The sequence below is a fragment of the Syngnathus typhle genome, linkage group LG2 (genome assembly GCF_033458585.1).
Source record: "Syngnathus typhle isolate RoL2023-S1 ecotype Sweden linkage group LG2, RoL_Styp_1.0, whole genome shotgun sequence".
Classification (NCBI taxonomy): domain Eukaryota; kingdom Metazoa; phylum Chordata; class Actinopteri; order Syngnathiformes; family Syngnathidae; genus Syngnathus; species Syngnathus typhle.
This window is the reverse complement of record NC_083739.1, coordinates 5,792,034-5,813,117: the sequence shown is the minus strand read 5'-3', so window position 1 is coordinate 5,813,117 and position 21,084 is coordinate 5,792,034. Positions and strand designations below refer to the sequence as shown.

General features: G+C 43.8%; 1 protein-coding gene across 6 annotated transcripts in view; it reads left to right on the top strand.

Moving 5' to 3' along the window:
• Nucleotides 1–21,084, top strand: part of LOC133150578 (striated muscle preferentially expressed protein kinase-like) — a 28,339-nt gene that overhangs the window by 5,875 nt on the left and 1,380 nt on the right. For 2 of the 6 annotated variants that reach the window (XM_061273222.1, XM_061273223.1), the window contains 36 exons: nt 3,153–3,251; nt 4,828–4,978; nt 5,764–6,441; nt 6,536–6,720; nt 8,932–9,041; nt 9,113–9,201; nt 9,295–9,470; nt 9,714–9,897; nt 10,455–10,528; nt 10,599–10,757; nt 10,854–11,043; nt 11,717–11,946; nt 12,017–12,136; nt 12,211–12,315; nt 12,431–12,637; nt 12,716–12,839; nt 12,916–13,088; nt 13,159–13,271; nt 13,340–13,508; nt 13,591–13,690; nt 14,068–14,268; nt 14,361–14,418; nt 14,493–14,570; nt 14,646–14,818; nt 14,897–14,923; nt 14,998–15,150; nt 15,232–15,274; nt 15,349–15,414; nt 16,147–18,676; nt 18,768–18,935; nt 19,175–19,297; nt 19,413–19,577; nt 19,655–20,249; nt 20,332–20,571; nt 20,650–20,873; nt 20,950–21,025. In XM_061273222.1, the coding sequence (XP_061129206.1) occupies nt 3,153–3,251; nt 4,828–4,978; nt 5,764–6,441; nt 6,536–6,720; nt 8,932–9,041; nt 9,113–9,201; nt 9,295–9,470; nt 9,714–9,897; nt 10,455–10,528; nt 10,599–10,757; nt 10,854–11,043; nt 11,717–11,946; nt 12,017–12,136; nt 12,211–12,315; nt 12,431–12,637; nt 12,716–12,839; nt 12,916–13,088; nt 13,159–13,271; nt 13,340–13,508; nt 13,591–13,690; nt 14,068–14,268; nt 14,361–14,418; nt 14,493–14,570; nt 14,646–14,818; nt 14,897–14,923; nt 14,998–15,150; nt 15,232–15,274; nt 15,349–15,414; nt 16,147–18,676; nt 18,768–18,935; nt 19,175–19,297; nt 19,413–19,577; nt 19,655–20,249; nt 20,332–20,571; nt 20,650–20,873; nt 20,950–21,025 (8,356 nt within the window). Of the gene's footprint in view, nt 1–218; nt 466–2,089; nt 2,133–3,152; nt 3,252–4,827; nt 4,979–5,188; nt 5,358–5,763; nt 6,442–6,535; nt 6,721–8,931; nt 9,042–9,112; nt 9,202–9,294; nt 9,471–9,713; nt 9,898–10,454; nt 10,529–10,598; nt 10,758–10,853; nt 11,044–11,716; nt 11,947–12,016; nt 12,137–12,210; nt 12,316–12,430; nt 12,638–12,715; nt 12,840–12,915; nt 13,089–13,158; nt 13,272–13,339; nt 13,509–13,590; nt 13,691–14,067; nt 14,269–14,360; nt 14,419–14,492; nt 14,571–14,645; nt 14,819–14,896; nt 14,924–14,997; nt 15,151–15,231; nt 15,275–15,348; nt 15,415–16,146; nt 18,677–18,767; nt 18,936–19,174; nt 19,298–19,412; nt 19,578–19,654; nt 20,250–20,331; nt 20,572–20,649; nt 20,874–20,949; nt 21,026–21,084 lie in introns of those variants that run through there. The other 4 variants (XM_061273225.1, XM_061273226.1, XM_061273227.1 and 1 more) reach the window with 4 other exon arrangements.

The window sequence follows — 21,084 nt, the reverse complement described above, 5'->3', positions numbered from 1 at the left end:
CCCTTCCTCAATTTAGTCTCCTCCATCAGTCACTCGCATCCCCTCCCTGTTTCTGTCTCTTTTGTTTTTTCCGCCTGCTCTGAAGCCAGCGGTTTTGCTTCTCATCTTGCCTCCTCCAGCGTGGGCCCATCTGCTCCCTCCCCCCGCCTCCCCCTTACGTAGAGACGGGGAGGGTGCCGAGTCAGAGCAGGCTGCTGCTCTCATCGGCGGTCAGATACGCTCAAACACAAAGAAGCCTCAGTCCGGTTCCCTCTGGTTCTTTTCCTCCTCCCTCCTTCCCCCTCCGGCTCCGCTTGTCACCGTTACCTCGACGCCACACGGAAGCCTAAACACGGCTGAATCCCATTTTGCAATCTCCGCCACACCCTTTGTTGCTGAGGCAAACGTGTGGATGCTACAGGTAATCTTGTTGTCCATCAGACAGAAAGCAGGATGAAGAAAATATGGTCAAAGAAGAGGTTTCAGGTAAGTCCAAATGAACACAATCTTCTACTTGTTGGACTGATGTTGGGGAGATTTGTTTACCTTTTGAGAGGTCTTGCCACCCACCCCAACAATTGAGACATTGGGATAGAATTGAGTTTATTAGTGGCAGACATTTGTAGGGTGATTTCAGAAAACAAGCAGTTTTGGTGGTTCACTTGTCATTACAATGACAATAAAAAGGCAAGAATTATTTTCATTGCTGCCCATTAGGAATGTTGCTACGGCACACCAAATAACAAGGCCGCCCTATATGAAGCTCAAAGTGTGTCAGTAGGCTACGTTCAAATGCTCTCCAGCCACTCAAGCCCGGATGCTGTGTTGATATCAAAATTCTTTGTTTGTCCATTCACCCGTTTGGCGATCACGACAAACCGCCACACAATAAAGAATAAAAATACTCAGCCAATAGGAGCTCCAAGGAAATGTGAAGAGGGAAGGGGGGGTTATTTTGCTTCTTTCCATCCATTCCAATGATTCCTGTTGAGTCGCTCTTCATGGTTCTGATTGACAGATTGTGGCCTGCTCACGATTGCACACACTAAAAATGAAAACACAATGATTTATGGTTGTGGTTTGCTGTCGGGTGGGACTACGTTGCATTTCACTGAAAGCTTGAATCAGTATTTTGAAGCGTCGAGCTACACCGCTGCAAACTACAACCACACTAAATTATATTGTTGAATTCGTAGTGTCAATTAATATATCAAGTTTCTTAACCTCAACAATTCAGACCTTGTGACGCATCTCTTGAAGCGAATTCCTTAGATTGCCAAGGTATGTTGAGGACAGATGAGCATGAGACATAAATGTGTGGCAAGATATGTCACCAAGATGTCAGCCAGGTGGTAAAAGCCTCAGCAATCTCTGATGCCACTCCAAAGCCGTCTCTGTCATTTGATCAAGGCAGATGGATTGAGAGAACAGGGTCACTGGCTTGAATGACAATTTTAGACTTCGCCTCCACCACTGTAATCTGAGTGTGTGAAGCGTCGGTCAAAATAAAACGCTTAGGTGAAGTCGATTGCAAGGGAGAAATCTCAATCAGTTTAAATTGATTTAAAAAAAAAAAAAAAAGGCCAGGCTTGCCATTATGTTTTGGTAAATTTCTTTTAGAATCCAACCAAACATAGCTGTGTTTTTTTTGTTTTTACAACTGTTTATGATCAATTTATTCTCCTCATCTAACCAGTTTTACTGGAATAATTTAATGAAAAAAAACATTTAAAACAAGTTTTTGTTATCATTTTCACTTTGAGTCAGTGCTAGTTGTTTTTTACAAATTCATACAAAACTGTACAACTGTATTTATATTGCACATTTCACAACTGCAGCTGTAACTAACAAAACATAACAATGATATTGTTACGTATTTACTTTCCAGATTTATACAAAACTGCACAACTTTACATATATCTGTAACTAATAAAACAACAATGATCAGTGCTAGTTGTTTACTTTTCAAATGTATACAAAACTGGACAACTTTTTTTATATCGCACATTTCACAACTGGAGCTGTACCTACTAACAATGATGTTGTTGACATTGAAAACATGACAAAAGCGTCACTTTTGACTAACATTTGTTCTCCGTCTCGTTTACAGAGAAGCGGCCATTCCACGCGGACATTTGGCAGATTTACACATGGTGTGTTGTCATTATGAGCTTTTCTCACATCCTCTTGGAGATTGGTCGAGCATCCTCGGCATCCTCCCAGTGCTGACTTTTGCTGCTGAACAATGTCCGCATTGTCTGCTTTTAAGTGTCCATCAGCGAGAGTGCCTCGTCTGAGTGTACATCCACCCCCGCCATGCGATATCTTTGCAATTTAGCTTCTGCATATCACCCGGCCCCCCTTGGAGATATCGTGTGCTGATTTTTCTTTCGTTTCTCTTGCTTGACCGTCGAGTCAGTAGTGCGGTTCTGACTGCCCTGCCTGGGATTGAAGCTCTTAAAGCTAATTTGATGCAGATGAGCGGATTTACATATTGCCACTATAAAAGACGCTGATGTAGTGATGACTTGAATGCTGATTGTTGGTCTTGCAACGGCTCTCCTTACCATTAGGCCGACCTGCTGGAATTATCTAATCAGGATCTGGCTCGATGGCGCGCGGCGCAATGAGGTGCTCTGACCGCTAAACGTTCGTGTCGGGCCAACCGCTGATTTTAAACCTCGAATGGGTACGAAGAGGATTGGTCGTGCGGGTGAGATGGATGCTGGTTTCCATAGTAACGGTGCTCTCCCGTCTGCCCTCTCTTGCTGCCACTACGGAAGCGAAGTTTTCCGCTCCTGCCGAAAGCAAAGCTACGGTAAACCTGCCTCACTTGATTTATCACGTCTGCTTTTTATTTCTTCTTCTTCCTTTGTGGTTTCATCTTGTGCCGTGGAGATGTTATTTCACCCACATATCAAGTGGCGGGCATGTTTTGATGTTCTCTTTTATGTCATTTGTGGTTTCCACACCTTTTGTGTTTCTCTGATATTTTTGTTTACATGGTGGTCTAAAGTGATGTCATTTTATTTGATTTTAACTCCATGGATGGATATGTTCACACCTTAGTTGGCTTCCTGTCACTCCTTGGCTTGTAACCATTAAAAATCTGTCCTCGTCATCCTTTTCTTGCCTCACCGGTTATTGATGTCTTTTTCTTTTTTCCATTCCAGACTCTGAGAACACAGAGGATGAGACCACTGAACCCCAGATGGAACCCAAAGGAGGGCTGGGGAGACACCAAGACAAGACCGCCTGGGGTGGACCTTTAGGTATTTAAAAAGTATTTTGAGAATAAAATAATTTCATGCACTATCTTAAGAAGAAGTACATTATTAAAAAACCCAACTATAAATGATGACAAATAAAAATTAAATAAATAAATCAGGCAAAGCTAACTGAAAGCAAATCAACAAAACGACCAAATAAAATAAAGCCTTTATAATCAATTCTCTTTCATCAAAAATAATTGATGGCTAGCAATTAATTTTAGGCGTAGTAGTATACACAGTTAAATTATTGGTGTGATAATAAAAAAATAAAAAACTGACCAGACAGAAATAAAAACCTGTCCCTGCAACTATTTTTTTAAAGCCAATTATGTACAGTCCCAATTTCAAATTTCAGTACTCTAAACTGGGTCATGTTATTTACTAATTGTTTATTTCCAAATTGTCATTCATTGATAATATATCGTGAGTCTCAACATAACCGACGCACCGGCCCAGTTTTGGGCCGAAGACCTTCCCCAAACATTCATAGCATGTCGCAAAGAAATTTCTTACTTACTCATGGTCTGACTCAACACAAGGCTGAATTGAAGCTGCCTGCTCTCACGTTCCTTCAAACCCGGCAACAACATGTCTGAATTTAGATCCCAAATATCGACGCCCTTCTCCTCCTCCTCCTCCTCCTCCTCCTCCTCCTCCTCCACCACCACAAGGACACTTCCTTCACTTGCGCTCCGCTCCGTGTTGGCACTTTGCAAGCTTCTGCGTCGGCGGACCGACACCCCACGCATCCCCGAGAGAAACCGCACTGGAAGAATAGAAAAAATATGCGCTGAGGGTGGGAGGAGATGATCCGTCATTTGTTCTCTTTAAGAAGTAGCTTGCAGGCACAACCACAGTACACAGTATGAATGCAAGACGTGCGAGTAAGAAAAAAAAAGAAATTTAATGAATACTCCAGAACTGAAACAGTAAATAATCCCAAAAGTGGATCATTCTCGACTGCGGCATGGATCCATCTATAATTTAGCCATGACCTACAAAACTTGAAATTGACTGCACTTTAAAAGGTCAATCAATAGTAGCATAAGGCGCATTAACACAGCACTCTGCAAAAGTATTGGAAGAGCAATTTGATTTCCTTTGTTTTTTTGTTTTTTTTCCTTGACGTTTTAGATGAAAAGATGAATATGAGACAAAAGTTCAGAATAATAAATAATAGTAATAGAAATAATAATAAAGGAAACAAATGAAGACAATTTGTAATTCCAGTACTGACACATGATGTCCATGCCCAATTTGTCTTTGCGGGCCACATAAAATGATGTGGTGGGCCGTATCTGGCCCCCGGGCCTTGGGTTTCACACCCATGATACAGCTCCATTAAACAACTCAAGACAGAGATGGCAGCAGCAGAGTGAATACTAAAGTCGACAAAAACATTTTCTTTGGCAATTTACAGAAAAGAAATGATCTGATGCATTCCAAACTTTTTGCCCGAAATGTATCGTTTTATCTGAAACCAAGGAATTACTGTGCCGTCCCATTACTTTTGAAGGGCAGTGTATGTTTACAAAAATTCTGTTTTTCCATTCCCATCTTCTTGTGGTCCTTCTAGGCGAGGGGGATCGTATGACGGAATATAACCCCGACGCTTGTGATCGCCGAGCCACCCTTCCAGGCTCTCATGATCCCATCGTGGAACGAGAGCTCCGGACGCTGGCTTCCCGTCCTCCTGGGCCCAATATGGACCCCACAAACCCATCCAGGCAAGCTCCTGGCTCCGCGGAGGGCCCCCTGCCTGTCCGTCACCTGGGTGTCGAGCCGCTGATCCGGGCGTCTCACGCTAACCTGGCGAGGCCCGTTCAGGGGTCAGAGGAAAGTGTTTCTGTCGGCAGTGACTACTACGGCAGTATGTTCAGCCTCTACCGGGGGAGAACTTTCTCCATGCCCTTATAGAGGAGTCCAAACTATCGCCCCAAATTTGAAAAGACGCTCAAGCCAAGATGTCATAAATCAATCTCCACGTGGAATATTTTTTTCCATAGACTCTTTGTTTTGATTCCACACTTTCCTTTGACTTGATGTTGCTACGGGAGCATCTAACTCTTCACCGTCACAACGGCGGTGACGTCTTTTTACTGCACTGTGAGTGTGTACCTGCTGCACGTTTTTTTGGAATCTCACCTTTGGATGAATAATTTTTACGCTTGGGCCGGCATGCGTCGGATGCGGGCCTGGTTGAATATTAGCATGAACACAAACTTCTAATCATGACACGGGCTATTCTTTCTAGGCATGACTTTTTTTTTGGCTGTAACATATTTTTTCTTCACATTTTGATGACATTTCTGACAAGTTCACGTAAGCTCTTACATGTGGCAACTTCTAATTTTATTATTGTGCCAGCTGCACTTATTTACACCCTGAAACAGAAAAATGCGTATTAAGACTAAACTACACGGACCAACACTTGTTCCCTTCTGAAGCTTCTGGCAAATCTTCAGGAGCTCTAAATTCACACCTCATTTCCCTCCAACCCTCGTTCCTCCAGGATTGAGAGTGATGAAGACTCACATGGGGTTCTCCCATCTGCATCCTCAAGCTCCCTTCAACCAAACCACCAGGAAGGCCCAAATCTAGACCAGGATGAACCTTCAAATCAGCTTTTTAAAAACAATATGCCGACCAAAGTGGCTCGTGCAGGGCCCAAGTGCTCCGACAAGATCAAAACTTTTGAGGAGCGAAGGGCGAGCGTGAATCTGCCAGCAGTTGGATCCAATCCCGAGACCGATGTTTCCGCTCAGAAACGAGCGGCCTTCAAGCAACGAGCCTCCTCGCTGGAGGACAAGATGAGCTACTCGCAACGGGTTCAGGGCTACCAAAACAAGTTCAGTGAAGAACTGGAAAGGATCAAAAAGCTCGCTGGCAGCGTAAGCATAAGAAAGGCTCGTTCGAGTGAGCCGCTGGTGACAGACGAGCTAGGTCCCGTTGACCCGCAAGAGACTAAAAAGACAAACGCGAGGGAGTCGACGACAAAAGGAACACAGGAACGTAGATCGGAAAGCTTGACTAAAGTTCCTGAAAAAGCAAAGCCTGACTCAATGACAGACCGAGAGCATTACTCATCACAAGGAAGAATGGGGAATATTAGAGTTGCCATGGAGACAGCACTAGTTCACCAGTTGCCAGGGCAACTATTGCCAACAGCCACAAAGACCACACTCACCAGGTTTGGAGGGAATCATCTCTTCTGAAGAATGCCTTAAAGGGAAAGCTAAAACTATCCAATGACTTGATCTGTTTTTTTGTGTTGTGTAATGCAGAAAATTTCCAAATGCTTTGGTTGTCAACTCAGCGGAACGCCAATCACCCACGCCTTCCGTCAGCCCGTTTCTCAAAAGGAGGAAAGTGGCCATTCCCGCCATCCTGGTGGAAGATGAAACCAGCAAGATTGAATGTGATGCAGGCCAAATGGAGATGAATCAAGTGAAAAGTGGCTCTGCGGGAGGTAATTGTTTGATTTGTGACATATTATTTATCGCTTCAGAGGTTTTGTTGCTTCAAACGTTATATTAGAAAAAAAATGGAATTGCAGCACAGTATGCAGTCAAGCTTAAAGAGAAAGTCACACCAGATTTTATTTATAAGTAAAAGGGCACCCCAAATTAGGTCGATATATTTATAAACAATGTACATTGTAAATGTGGAGTATTTCCTAATTGTTAAATATGTCAAGTTAAAAAAGCTGCCTTGATTTTAAATTTTACTTGAAAATATTAAAGTAAGTATAGAAGTAATGATGTATATAATTGAATACATATTTTAGATTTTACTTCAAAATATTATAAATAAAATAATATAAATATATAATAATATAATTATCAGCAAGAAGCCCATTTACGTGAAAGTGAAATCCAGAAAAGACTCGTTATTTTCAATTATGATAATATAGTAATTCCAAAAGGTTGTCATTTAAATTAAAAATGAACTCTCACTTCCAATGAAGTGGCAAAACCGAGCACGGTTGTTGTTATCTGCTTAATATAATCATTAAAGTAACTTGTCATCTAACAGTCACTTTTTAAGTCCAATTAAGTCTAAAGTAATTCAATTACTATTTCAATAACTGGTAAAGTACCCAAGTCACTTTTTAGGTAACTGTGGCAACAATGATGTGGATGTAGAAATCGAAGTTTAAATCCAAACAAGTAATTTAAAAAAAACAATACCCAATAATTTAGTAATTTAATAAAAAAATAAAAAAGGAATTAAAAACAAAAACAATACCCAGCCAAGTAATTTTAAAAAAAAAACAATGCCCAGCCAGCAGAAAGAGTGGTTACCATGGCAACTCATGACAGGCCAAGCAGCATTGAGAAACCAAATGTGTTGATCGCGTCCATCCTCTGTGTTTACGGATCATGCAGATTTGTCTGCAAATGCAAACGGCCTCACATAGCAGCTCGGGCCCGTCTTGCCATATTTGGCCCGTCAGTCCACCTTGCTGGAGTATTTTTAGCCACCCGCTTCTTCTTCAGGGTAAATGCACACTGCCTCGTGTCCCCATTTGAGTTTTTTATCTGGCTTGATGTTCTCCAGGCAGCGCAAGCTAAAATGATTTGCAGGAAGCAACAGCCTTTTGGTTTTTTTCGGAGCTCCCCCGCACAACATCGCGCAGACGTATAATTGATTCATCTTTCCATCATTCATCTGGTGATCTGACATCGATATCATTTGTCCAAAAGTCAGTGTGGCAGTCAGGAAGCCAGGAAGGTCAGATGTTTTATTTACGAGAAGCTAGATCAGATGTGAGCGGCAGCTTTGTAAGAGTTGGCAGGTATACCTAAATGCCCAGAGGAGAATTTATCTTCTGCAAACGTGACTTCATGAGTTTATTCAGGATCAGTTGTTGAATTTTTAGACTGGATTTTAATTGTCCTTTTTAGATTCCATTACAGTAACTATACAGGAGTCAATTTTATTTTATTTTTTTCATCTGGGCTCCAGATTTTCTTTGTGATATTTGTATGTTGTGACTGTGCCTGTGTGGCTTTTCCTCTTCCAGTCCTCCAATTTCCATGCAGGGTAATTGAGGAATCCAAATTGTGCTTTGCTTAGAATGTAAATTGTTGTTCTCTATTTAACAGTATAGAAAAAGATGGTAGGCTTAAGTTGCTTCATGGGAATCGAGCCCAAGTCAGTCAGTCAAAATATAAATGCCATGTCATGTTACGTCTAATTGGTTTACGTGTTGCGATTGCCTGGTTTTGTTATTTTTAATAGAAATTAATAATCCGATCGAGTCATTAATTGTGCTTTTACAAACGTTTGCGTCAAACCAAGCAAATAAAGCCCAAAAGAGCTTCAGCAGCAGTGCATGAGAAATTTAGTGAGAGTGCCGGTGTTGCTCCGCCATCAGTTAATTCTGACGCAAAGGTTCCAGACAGAGCGTCTGCTCTGGAGCACTGGGAATAAGCGAGTTCATGAGTCAGGCATTAAGAGACTCGTTCATAATCCACTTCGTGCACTGTGCACTTCACTATGCTGCCTCGGCTGATTGTTGGACAAATTAAAGTACAGATTGTTCTGATCTAGAATTTTAACAGCATCTGCTGGCGCTGCTATATTTAGCAACTGAGACGCAAATAATGGACCAAATGTGGCACTTTCAGTTTGAGATTCAAATATGATTCAAACTAGGTTTCCGTTCATCTTCCAGAGCAAATTGTGAGTCTCCATGAAGACTACCTGAGTCCACGGGTGGCGGCCATGGAACGCATTTCTACTCCAACTAAAAGTGTCCATTTTAAGGAGTCTCCCTCTTTCCAGGTAGGGCCCCTCCCAAAGCAGATATAACATCCAGCAAATGTGTTAAGTACTAAATGTTCTGTTTAAAAAAGGTGGAGCCATGTGACCAAGTCGTGATGGAGGGCCAAGATGTTGTCATCTCTGTAAAAGTTGCCGGGCAGCCCAAACCAATGGTTCACTGGTGATTTGTTTTACGAACACAATGGCCAGATGTGACTTCATGCTCAGTTGAATTACCTGCGAGAGACTACGTCACCGTGTTTATCCATCCCAGGCTAAAGGACAAGATCCCGGTGAAGATGGGGGGACGCTTCTCCGTGAGGGTGACGGAGGACGGCTCCGATGAGCTCAGGATCATCTCAGCACAGAGGTCGGACGCAGGGCTTTATGTCTGCAAGCTTGTCAGTGACAGCGGAACAAAGCAGGAGGAGTGCAGAATCGAAGTCAAAGGTGAGAGAGCTAAAATCCATTTGAATGGCATTGTGACCAATTTGTCTGTGCAGTCATCCACATCATAGAAATCCTCCTAAAAAAGGAATCAAAGACCTTTCACTGTTAATGCAAGTTCAAAATGTTATCTATGGAGTCTTCTGATGGATGGAGGGATGGACGGACAGATGTCTTTAATGTGTCCTCAGTCTGCCCCAGCCAAGGCAATAAAAGATTATTCAAATGTGTGTCCTTGATCATCAGCTGCAGCAGAGTTACAGCTGAAAATGATCCGAGAGGTGACAGATCTGAAGGTGGAGGCTGGCGAGTCGGCCATGTTTGAATGTGACATCAGCGGACCTTCAGACGTGGATGTGGATTGGCTCTCCAATGGAAAGCTGATCCAACCGGCGCTGCTTAATTGTAAGATGCATTTTGATGGTCGCAGGTTAGTTCCTTTTTTTTTTGTTCTGCTTAAAATCTCATCAGCTTTGAATGTGTTTCCTCCAGTCTTGTAGAAAACATTATTTATTTATTTATTTATTTATTTATTTATTTATTTATTTATTTATTTATTTATTTATTTATTTATTTATTTATTTATTTATTTATTTATTTATTCAAATGCATTACCGTATTTTCCGCACTATAAGGCGCACCGGATTATAAGGCGCACCTTCAATGAATGGCCCATTTTAAAACTTTGTCCATATATAAGATGGCCCGCGGGCCGGACTTTGGACACACAGCAGGTAGTGGCTCAATATTGGTCCATATATAAGGCGCACCTGATTATAAGGCGCACTGTCGGCTTTTGAGAAAACTGGAGGTTTTTAGGCGCGCCTTATAGTGCGGAAAATACGGTATTTAAATTTTAGTTTAGTACTAGTTCGATTTTTTTTATACTCTTAATGCAAGTATCTTAACACAGAAATTGCTTTTGCTGAATTAAAAGTCACCATTTAGCTTATTATTTGTCTAAAAGCACATCACGTTTTCTTTCAGATGCCGCCTACTGCTGAATTCAGTGCACGAAGACGACAGTGGGACATACACTTGCAAATTGAGCACAGCCAAAGGTAAACAACAGAGCCAATTTGCCTGTTTGATGATGATGAAAAACATTAATGAGGCTCATTTCCTATTCAGACGAGTTGACCTCCAGCGCAAACCTAAAGGTGACCCCCTCCAAGGAGCCGTTGTTCACCCGCAAGCTGGACGTCCTCGAGGTCATCGCGGGTCGCACGGCCCGCTTGGACTGCAAGGTGAGCGGGTCACCGGCGCCACAAGTCACCTGGATGCACTTTGGTAGGGAAGCTCAACTGACTTGCTGCGCTTTTCTATCCAACTTTCAACACGTGTTCTTCAAAGGAATGCCGTCTTTTCTCCTCTCTGCGCCTTCAGAGTCCAAAGTGGAGGAGAGCGACAATGTGTGCATTCTCAATGAGGGCGGGCGTCACTCGCTTGTGATAGCCAACGTCAGCAGTGACACAGAAGGCTTCTATACGGCCGTGGCTCAGAACATTCACGGGAAGGCGGAATGCACTGCTGAGCTGTACATCCAAGAGCACCGGGCGGCGGTCTCCTCTCACATGTAAGACGTCAGCATTTCACGTTACCAATAAATAAATAGATGGATAAATAAATAAATAAATAAATAAATAAATAAATAAATAAATAAATAAATAAATAAATAAATAAATAAATAAATGAATGAATGAATGAATGAATGAATGAATGAATGAATAAATAAATAAATAAATAAATAAATAAATAAATAAATAAATAAATAAATAAATAAATAAATAAATAAATAAATAAATAAATAAATAAATAAATTTCCCACTGCAGCTTCACATGAAAATGACTGATGATACAAATACAACATGCGTATTTGAGCCTTTTATCATGTAAGGAGGAGAGACAATTCTCATGCAAATATCGCTGTTGATGATATATGTTATGTAATTATACCAGCCTCCGGAAAAACAACGGTTCAAATGAATAATTTAAATCCCATATTTCGTTCTAGCCCACCATCTGTGTCCCATATCATAGCAACTTTATATATAAGCACTTAAAGCTCCAGATAGGCCAAAGCTCTCTAAATTTCAAATGTATTAAATATAAAACAAGCAGACTATAAAATATGCATAGGAAGGCACCGAACATGACCATAAAAAATAAACATGCAAACAGTAAGTTGAGTAAAAATATATAGGAGATAAACAAATCTAGTGCAGCCTTTACACCATCTTACCCTGCAGATCCAAACTTGAGAAGATGCCATCCATCCCAGAGGAGCCAGAGCAGCTGGAGAGTGAAGTAGTGAAGAGAACCATGCCGGACTTTGTCAAACCTCTGTCTGACTTGGAAGTGATCGAAGGAAAAGAGGCGGTTCTGAGCTGCAGGGTGACAGGCCTGCCTTATCCGACCATCACCTGGTACCACAACGGAAAGCGCATTGAGAGCAGCGACGAGCGCAAAATGACCCAGAGTAAGCAAAGACGCCAGCGGTCATCTTTGAGTTCGAGGAGGCAAATTTAAAATGCGTGTGTCTCCTTCAGACAGGGATGTCCACACGTTGGTCATTCAAGCAACTTGTCACGCTGATGGCGGCGTCTACAAGGCGGTGATCGCAAACAAACTGGGCAAAGCAGCTTGCTATGCACATTTATATGTTTCAGGTAGCCTCAGGTCGCGCAGAGTTTTTGTTTCTTTTTTCAAAATATAAAAATATCTGTTTGTGCTTTTTGACCAGATATTGTTCCAGATCCCCCTGATGGGCCCCCGATCATAGAGGCCATCACCGGAAAAACGATAAGCCTCAGCTGGAAAAGATCCAAGAAAATAAATCCATCAGATGGTAGTGTATCATTTTTTTTTCAGTCAGAAAAGAAGTCTGTGAAAGTTCAGTCAATTTATAATGTAGACAATGTATGACAATTTGGGTGCTTTGTGCTTTTCTTACTTCGTTGCAGATTCGGGTTCCTTGTCTTATGTGCTCCAGCAGCAACCTCTGGGCTCCATCCAGTGGTCCACCGTAGCTTCCAACTTGAGGGAAACCAGCTACACCATTACCAACCTTTCCAAGGGGGTCCGCTACGCTTTCAGGGTCTTGACCTCCACCGGCAAGACGCTCAGCAAACCTTCACCATCCACAGATTTGGTCCAGCTCCAGGACAGAGGTCAATTCTTAGCAGATGATGACATTGTAGTGAATGCTTGTTTCTCAGCATTCACACAAAACATTTGACCTTATCTAGGACCTTATTTGAGGAAAGCACCCGTGATCATCGACAAACCCGACATTGTGTACGTGGTTGAGAATCAACCCGTAAGCATCACCGTCACCCTGAACCACGTGCACGCCACCGTCACTTGGAAAAGGTAAAAATGATTCCACTTTCATCTCAACGGTCGCTTAAGTGAATATGCTGCAAGATGTTGTTGTGGTGTTCATCAGGAGGGGCGTGGCTTTGGTCAACAAAGCCGGAGTGTGCGACATGAGCACGCCGGATGATGATCAACACACCCTGAAGCTTCAGCGTGTCAGAGCCTTGGACATCGGCCAGCTAGTGGTGATGGCCAGCAACCAGTTTGGCAGCGACCTCTGCACGCTGCAGCTGGTCATGGCAGGTTGGACGACAGCAGATTTGATTTCCTTGCTCCAAAGAAGCAAGAACTGTTATTCTTCTTTACTACACAGTGCCACCAAAATTCGAAACCATCATGGAGGATGTGGACATACGTGAGGGAGAAACCACCCGTCTCGCTGTTGTGGTCGAAGGAAAACCAGATCCAGACATCTTGTGGTACAAGGTACCGGTTACGGCCCTAAATGTCAGCTTTGAATATTTTACGAGATGTTTCGTTGAAATCTTTCACAGGATGATGTGCTTCTCTCAGAGAGCAACTTCTTCACCTTTGTGTACGATGACCCAGAGTATTCTCTCGTGATCCTTAACGCCCACACCGAGCATTCGGGCGTCTACACCTGCACGGCCAAGAACCTGGCCGCGTCTAACTCCTGCAAGGCTGAACTGACAGTTCGCACAGGTCTGGCATGGGATTCCAAAACATCTTTCATAAATGTCCTGAGGCAAACAAACATATGTAAAAGTCTGCATGTTGTCTACAGAGGACAAAGAGGCCATAGAACCAGTGGAAGATGAAGGAACCATTCTCAGGAAGATGCGACGCTTAACAGACTACTATGACCTCCACAAGGAGATAGGCAGGTAGGCGTGTGTCCATCCTTGTGGAGATAAGTCCAAGCAAGCTACGGCTTTCCATAACTAAAGACACAGTTATGACTGACATAGAACCTCAAAAAGTACACAGACCCAAAGTTGGTAGGAACGGTTCTCGAAAGTGGATTGTCGTATTGATTTTCTCAAGAACTTTGGCCAGCAATTATGTGCAGACCATCTCCATGAATGGCCTTTTTCTGCATTTTGACATGCCAGATATTGTCCTACTTTGGACTCCTTCACAAATGCCCAACATTAAGAGTAATGTTTAGTCTTTGCATATCTTCCTAACTAGCAAACAAGAATTCAATTTCGAGTTCTTGGCAGAAGAAACATAAAACGCAGCCAAATGTTGTCCATCATAGGGGGACCTTTTCTTACGTGAAGCGAGTGACTCAGAAGAAGGGAAAGAAGGATTTTGCCGCCAAGTTCACATCCGCACGTGGAAAGAGGAAAGCCCTGGCACTGCGGGAGATGGAACTGCTGTCCGAGCTGGACCACGAGCGCATCGTCTTCTTCCATGATGCCTTTGAGAAGAAGAATTTGGTGGTGCTGATAACAGAGTTGTATCCTTTTTATGTAATTGACAAAGTTATGAAGCATCTCAAAGACCAATCCACAATTGTGCAGTCTGGTTTTCCTCAGCTGTGGCTTGAAGGTGTCACGAGGAGATGTTAGAACGAATATCCAGAAGAACGACAGTCACAGAGTTGGAAGTGGGTTGGCTTCTGCTTTCCCCGACGGTCTCGTGTCACATGACCTTCACGTCATCACTTGTGCATCTCTACAGATTCGTCGATGTATTCAGCAGGTGTTGGAAGGCCTTCGCTACCTTCATGAGAAAGACATCGGCCATCTTGACATAAAGGTTAGTCGCCACAGAATATATAAGACGAGTTTCCGACGACAAGAATTGATCACTCTCGTTGTTATCGGCTTTTAGCCAGAAAACATTTTGATGGCAGCTGCCAACAGTGACCAGATCCGTATTTGCGACTTTGGCAACGCCATCAGGCTGGAGTCCTCCGAGGAGCACTACTCCAAGTATGGAACGCCGGAATACGTGGCACCAGAGATTGTGAACCAAACGCCGGTCTCTAGAGCAACAGACATATGGTGAGCTAGCCTCTTACGTGCCTCACTTGCGCCAAAGCACAATCTCATCACCTATCGTCTCTCTACTGCTTCCTATAGGCCGGTCGCTGTCATTACATATCTCTGGTAAGACATACAGCAAGTGCACAAATTAAAATGTAAGTGTCTCTTATTATGAATCAATGAATCAACCATTCCAGTCTGACAGGAGTGTCACCATTCACCGGTGAAAATGACAGAGCCACTCTGTTGAACATTCGCAACTACAACGTGGCCTTCGAGGAGAACATGTTCTCTGACCTCTGCAAAGAGGCGAAGGGGTTTGTCGTTAAGCTCTTGGTGGTGGACCGACTGTGAGTACTCTCAGATGTATTTAACAGTATGGATGGATTTATTTGCGTAAGTATGGAACTAAGCTGTTTTGGTTCTTTCAGGAGACCAAGCGCCACCGAGTGCCTTCGTCATCCTTGGTTCAAGGTAGCTGCCAGACGTGTTTTATTTAAAATTATAATTCCGCTTCTTCAAAACAGTGATGACCTTTTATCTTGCAGTCAGAAAGTAACAAGAGCATCTGCACGGCGAAGCTAAAGCAGGTTTTGTCTCGAAGGCGATGGCAGGTACAACACACGTTTTCATTATTTATTGAAAAGAAAGAAGGTAGATCGACACAATCTAATGCGATTCAAATAAATATTTGTATCTGCTAGTATGTGGACAATTCTCATCAGTTTGACACTGTCATGGAGTTGATGTTTGAACAATAGAGTGGTGCCTCGGTTCACAAATTTTATTCCTTCAATTGAGTCAGTTGCCTTGCTCACGTTATCAAGGACTTTTTCAGTTGTTCACTTTGTTAGAACTCTCATTCCTTTATTAGCCGCTTTGCTGCTTTTATTGCCTTGTTGTTCTTCAGAATAGTACAAATAGATTTTTTTTTCACCAAGCTGTTTTGTGCAGCGAAATTGAAAACACTTGTCTGTTTTTTTTTTTATTACTTTGTTCTTTTTAATTATAATTAATTAAGCCTCCTAATAACATCATCAAAAGCAATTAGAGCTAAAGACCAGCTTAGCCATCCACTCCTCCATGCCGAGACTTTTTGTGAACTGAAAACACAGTATGAACAAAGTATTTTTAAGAAAAACTCATTTCTTGGAATTTCAACATCAGAAATAAAAATATTGTTCATTAATACCTTTCACACAGTGAATCGTGAGCTTTGTACTTTTGTTAGGGAACAACAAAATCATCTTCATTATGATCTCATTAGATTGTCAAGGTATACCAAATGACGTTCCAGATGATGTAAGCCGTTCTATATCATTTCTCTCCCGATGTTTGCCCTGCAGCGCTCCTTAATCAATTATAAATCGAAGATGGTGATGCGAACAATCCCGGAGCTACTTAACGATGCATCGAGCCATGTGTCCATTGCTGTGGCGAAACATTTAAAAGAAGGCTCCCCGCCACCTTCATCATCCTCCGACTCAGAAGCAGACGTGGATGAGCTTCCCTTCATTCCTATGCCGCTATCGATGTTCTTCTCCGGTTCCAGAGTCTCCTTGAATGAGATGCCCGAGGATGAACACGTCACACGGGGGCCCAATGATATTGCTGATAGAACTAACAACAACCTTGACACAGCTGGTATCAAAGAAGCTGGTAAAAGCGGGACACATAAACCCCAAAACCCAGACGAAGAGATGATTCAACAGACGAACAGAGCTCTACTTAAAAAAGGATTAAGTACGGAGACGGGTGAGTCTCTGACAAAAGCAAGAAGATCCACAATGAGGAGAGGCAGTTCTGCTGACTCGGCGTTGCTTCTTCACACTGACCAAGAACAGGGTGACGTCAACCAAACCACAGAAACGAGCGGCAATAGCCTGAAAAAGACAGTTTCTCTTGAACTACCCAACCGTAGCCCGAGCCCTGGAATCACAAAAATTAGCCAGGAGGATTACGCCTTGAAACTGGAGCTCATGAGACAACGGCTGCTCAGAGGAGGTAGCGTGGATAAAAAGATGAGCGGCCTCCGAGGACCCTTATTTGAAACGCTTGGCATGGAAGATGAGCGACAGACAGGGTCTTTGGATCGCAATCTGAGAAGATCCCGAGCAGGGCCATCCACGCTTACGCGAGCTGCATCCTCTGAGAGTGCTGGACAAGACACACCAAAGACCAAAGTTTTCCAGAAAAGCGCTTCCTTCACTCAAGAAGATTCTGAACCCATGCCCCTTCATCGCAGGTATGGAGCTCCCTTAGAAATCCCATCTAGAGCCACTGAGGGGAAGAAGCTAAAGGAGGCAACCTCCATGTCTGCACTAACAGAACAAACCACGACGGAGTCACCGACGGAGCGCCTCTCATTTAGATACCCAACAGCAGAAGTGGACCAACAGCGCAAACGCAATAATCAGGAAAAAAGGACCAATATACAAAAAGTAAATAAAGCAGAAAATGAGCCAAGATCGTCCGCTCTCGTTACTCCGATAATTGTGATAGAAGACGATGCGGAAGCGCAGGACAAAAGGAAAGCCTATTTAAATAAAGAGAAGGTTACTGAAGATAAAGGAACATCACAAAACACAAAAGCATCACCTGGAAGATCTGACCGAGTGTCTGACAAGTTGAAAGGACATGAGGCCAAAGGCATCGCTCCTTCACCTCAACACCCGGCTGTGTTTGCCAAAGTGGCGACTTCCGATCTATCCTCTGCTTCCACTTCAAACCCGGAGATACCCGGCGTGCCGCGCAACCCGCTACTTCGAACAGATATCAAAGACATTGCCTCGGAGGAGGTCTTTGAAGCCAGATTCAAGAAGCGGGAGTCGTCTTTGACTCGTAGCCTCAAAAAGCTAACCAGGAACAAATCCGAGGAAAAATCACCTACATTGAGCCGTAAGATTGGCGGTGGAGACGATGAGGTGTACAGGCCAGGGCAGAGGGGGGCCCCCCTCGAAATGGTCTCCCGAGGGCTACAAGAAAAGTCCAAATCAGTTCAAGACTTACGGGAAGATAAGGAAAAAGAACCTGACCTAAGCCTTATTGGGAGGTGGTCGATGCGGGGTAAGAGATCGTCAGTTGATAAAGATGCAGAGAACTCAAAGGAAAGAAAGAATCAGGAAAAGGCAGCCCCAAAAAGGGTTACCTGGGCAATTGGTCGTAGTAAATCTTTAGACACGAATGAACAGGAAGAAAGACAAAGAGCAAAAGCTGATGAGTCTGCGGTTTCTGCTATGAGACGCAGGTTCGAGTCCAAAGTGGCTGGAATATCGGCCAAAATAAGGAGCCAGTCCGAGGACAGGAAGGATAAAACTACAGAGGCGAGTCAGACGAAGCAACAACCGAGGAGGCTCACAGATTCGCCAATCCTAGCAATGCGCCAGATGTTCGAGAATAAACTCGCTGGAAATACGACAAAAATCCGCAGTCTCTCAGAACAAAGACAAGATAACACAGAGGAGAAGAAGGCACCCCTGTTTTCTCGCCATCGCCACTCACAATCTGAAGGGCGAGGACTGAAAGGAATGGGCATACCCGAAAATCAACTGGCAAAACAGGCTGGCGTGGCCGCGTCAAAGGAATCCATCGAATCCTCTTCCAGTGTTCAATCTGAGAACGACCGGCGGTCTAGATGGGACAGGTGGGGTCTGACCAAGAGCAAAAAAGACAAAACACCTTCTCAACCTGACCTGATTTTACCCACCCCAAAAAAGGAAGACACATCCCTCACTCGGACGTTTGTTCGTTCCGCTTCGGATTTCCCGCCAGTGTTCCACATCAAACTCAAAGACCAAATCCTACTCGAGGGGGAGCAGGTCACCCTCAGTTGTCTCCCTGCCGGAAGTCCCCTTCCTGACATCACATGGATGAAAGGTCTCTTGCTTCCGTCCTTGAGCTGATATAAATGCTGTGCCAAAGCTCAAACATTCCAAGTTCAAATTTGTTTTTGTTTTGTATCTTACAGATCGGAAAGCTTTGTATACAGATGACCGAATCAGTCTGACGTCCCATCCGGATGGCAGGCAGCTTCTCACGATCCTAAAGTGCAGCCAAAGAGATGCTGGGGTGTACGAGTGTGTGGCTACCAACCCCCTGGCCGCCATCACCACCTCTTGTACACTGACGATAGCGTGTAAGTGTCATCAAAACTTTCAATTTAGCTGAACATTGTCGTATACACAATGTGAGACTATTAACCACATAAGAGTTTGGGGTTGTATCTGGAAAGAAACAAAATCAAACGAGGAACTCACTGTGAAAATCCCTGAGGAACCGAAAGCCCAACCAAAAGATTTGATCCGGTTGATCTGGAGTTGATCATTGACCATAGTCTCGTTTGGTAATCTTTCCCCTTTTCCACAACAATTTAAGATGTTCCCAAACGACCCGGAACCCCTGAAGTCCCTCAGACGTATAACAACACCGCCCTGGTGCTGTGGAAACCGTCCGACACCAAGCCCCCGTGGAGCTACACATTAGAAAGAAAGACGGAAGGTGAAAAATACCCTCTTATATTTGAAACTCTAACCTTCATTTTTTTATTTCATCTGGCATAATTTACGTTGTGAAGCTTTTCCAAAAAGACGCATTTAACATCTTGTAACTTCAGGAGATTCAACGTGGCAAACCGTTACCACCGGAGTGGTTGACTGCTACTACAACGTGACTGACTTACCGCAAGGTGACGTGTTCCGGTTTCGCGTGTTCTGTGTGAACAAGGCAGGACAGGGTCCACCTAGCAACTGTTCAGCTCCAGTCACTTTGGATTCAGCAGGTATCACAGGCTGAAGATGCTTTAAAATATAGTATGTGCCGTAAAAACATTGGATTGTTGTGTTTTGTTGTGGTTAGCTGAAGAGGCTTCACCCGTGGTGGCTGTGGTTAAGACCACTGCCGTACCTGGATCTCCAGCGTCTCCCTCAAGTCTCCCGATCACATCCACCATGACAAATACAACCTCCATTGTAACAGGTCCTAAAAAGGCAACTTCACCAGTGACATCCCTTCCTCCTGCAGTACTGCCATTATCCTATCTGGTTCCAAGAACCATAGAGACCTCTTCATCTCCATCGGCAATCGCAAATATGCATGATACTCCCAAAACGAGCTCTAAACTTCCATCGGTACCATTTGTAGCGCCCAAGCTCCAGAGTCCAGTGAACATTGTGTCTCCTATGACCCAGACCCCAAGCATTCTTGCGACACCTCCTTCAAGCCCCACCAAACCTGCCTTAGCGGTCACTTACATCCCTACCACCGTAGCTTCTATGGCCCCATCTCCAAGTTCCTTCTCCCCTAAAGTGCTGCAAACATCCAGCCTGAGCCCCATTGGTGAAGGGGCCTGTACGCCCACCAGAAGCACACCATCCGGTCGCGTCACACCCTCCACGGGTCTGCGCCAAGGGGTTCCACAGAAACCTTACACCTTCCTGGAAGAGAAATCCAGGTGAGAGAAAAATCAAAGTCGAGAATTTACCATTCATCTTCACGTCCTACATCCAGTGCATAATCCAACTATTCTTTGCCAGAGGTCGCTTCGGCGTCATCCGAGAGTGCCGTGAGAATGCCACGGGCAAAATATACATGGCCAAAATCATTTCCTACAGCCAAGAGAACAAAAAGGAAGTGCTGAAGGAGTACGAGATCCTGAAATCTCTGCACAATGACAAAATCATGGCACTGCACGAAGCCTATGTCACGCCACGTTACGTTGTGCTGGTGGCAGAGTACTGCACCGGCAAAGAGCTGCTGCACAGCATCGTGGACAGGTAGACAGGAAATAAAATGTACACGTGAGTGTACAGTCATTTAAATTCTTTCTTTCTCAACGCTCCACGATACCGTAGATTCCGCTACTCTGAGGACGACGTGGTTGAGTACTTGGTCCAGATCCTGCAGGGAGTCGAGTACCTCCACAACCGCAGAGTCCTCCACTTGGACCTGAAGCCAGACAACATCATGGTGACAAACCTCAACACCATCAAGATTGTGGACTTTGGAAGCGCTCAAAGCTTCAACCCACTTAGTCTCAAGCAGCAGGATTTGGGGGCGGTAACGCTGCAATACATGGGTGAGGGCAATCGTTCACTGAGAATACCAAATTCCTTGGGTATGAGGTTTCATCTTTCTGATAAATGTGCTTGAAGCTCCTGAAATCGTGAAAGGCGAAGTAGTGGGGCCTCCCGCAGATGTTTGGACTGTTGGAGTTGTGACTTACATCATGTGAGTTCGGTATCTAAATGTGCAACTCGCTTTGATTGGTCTACTTTTATAATCAACGC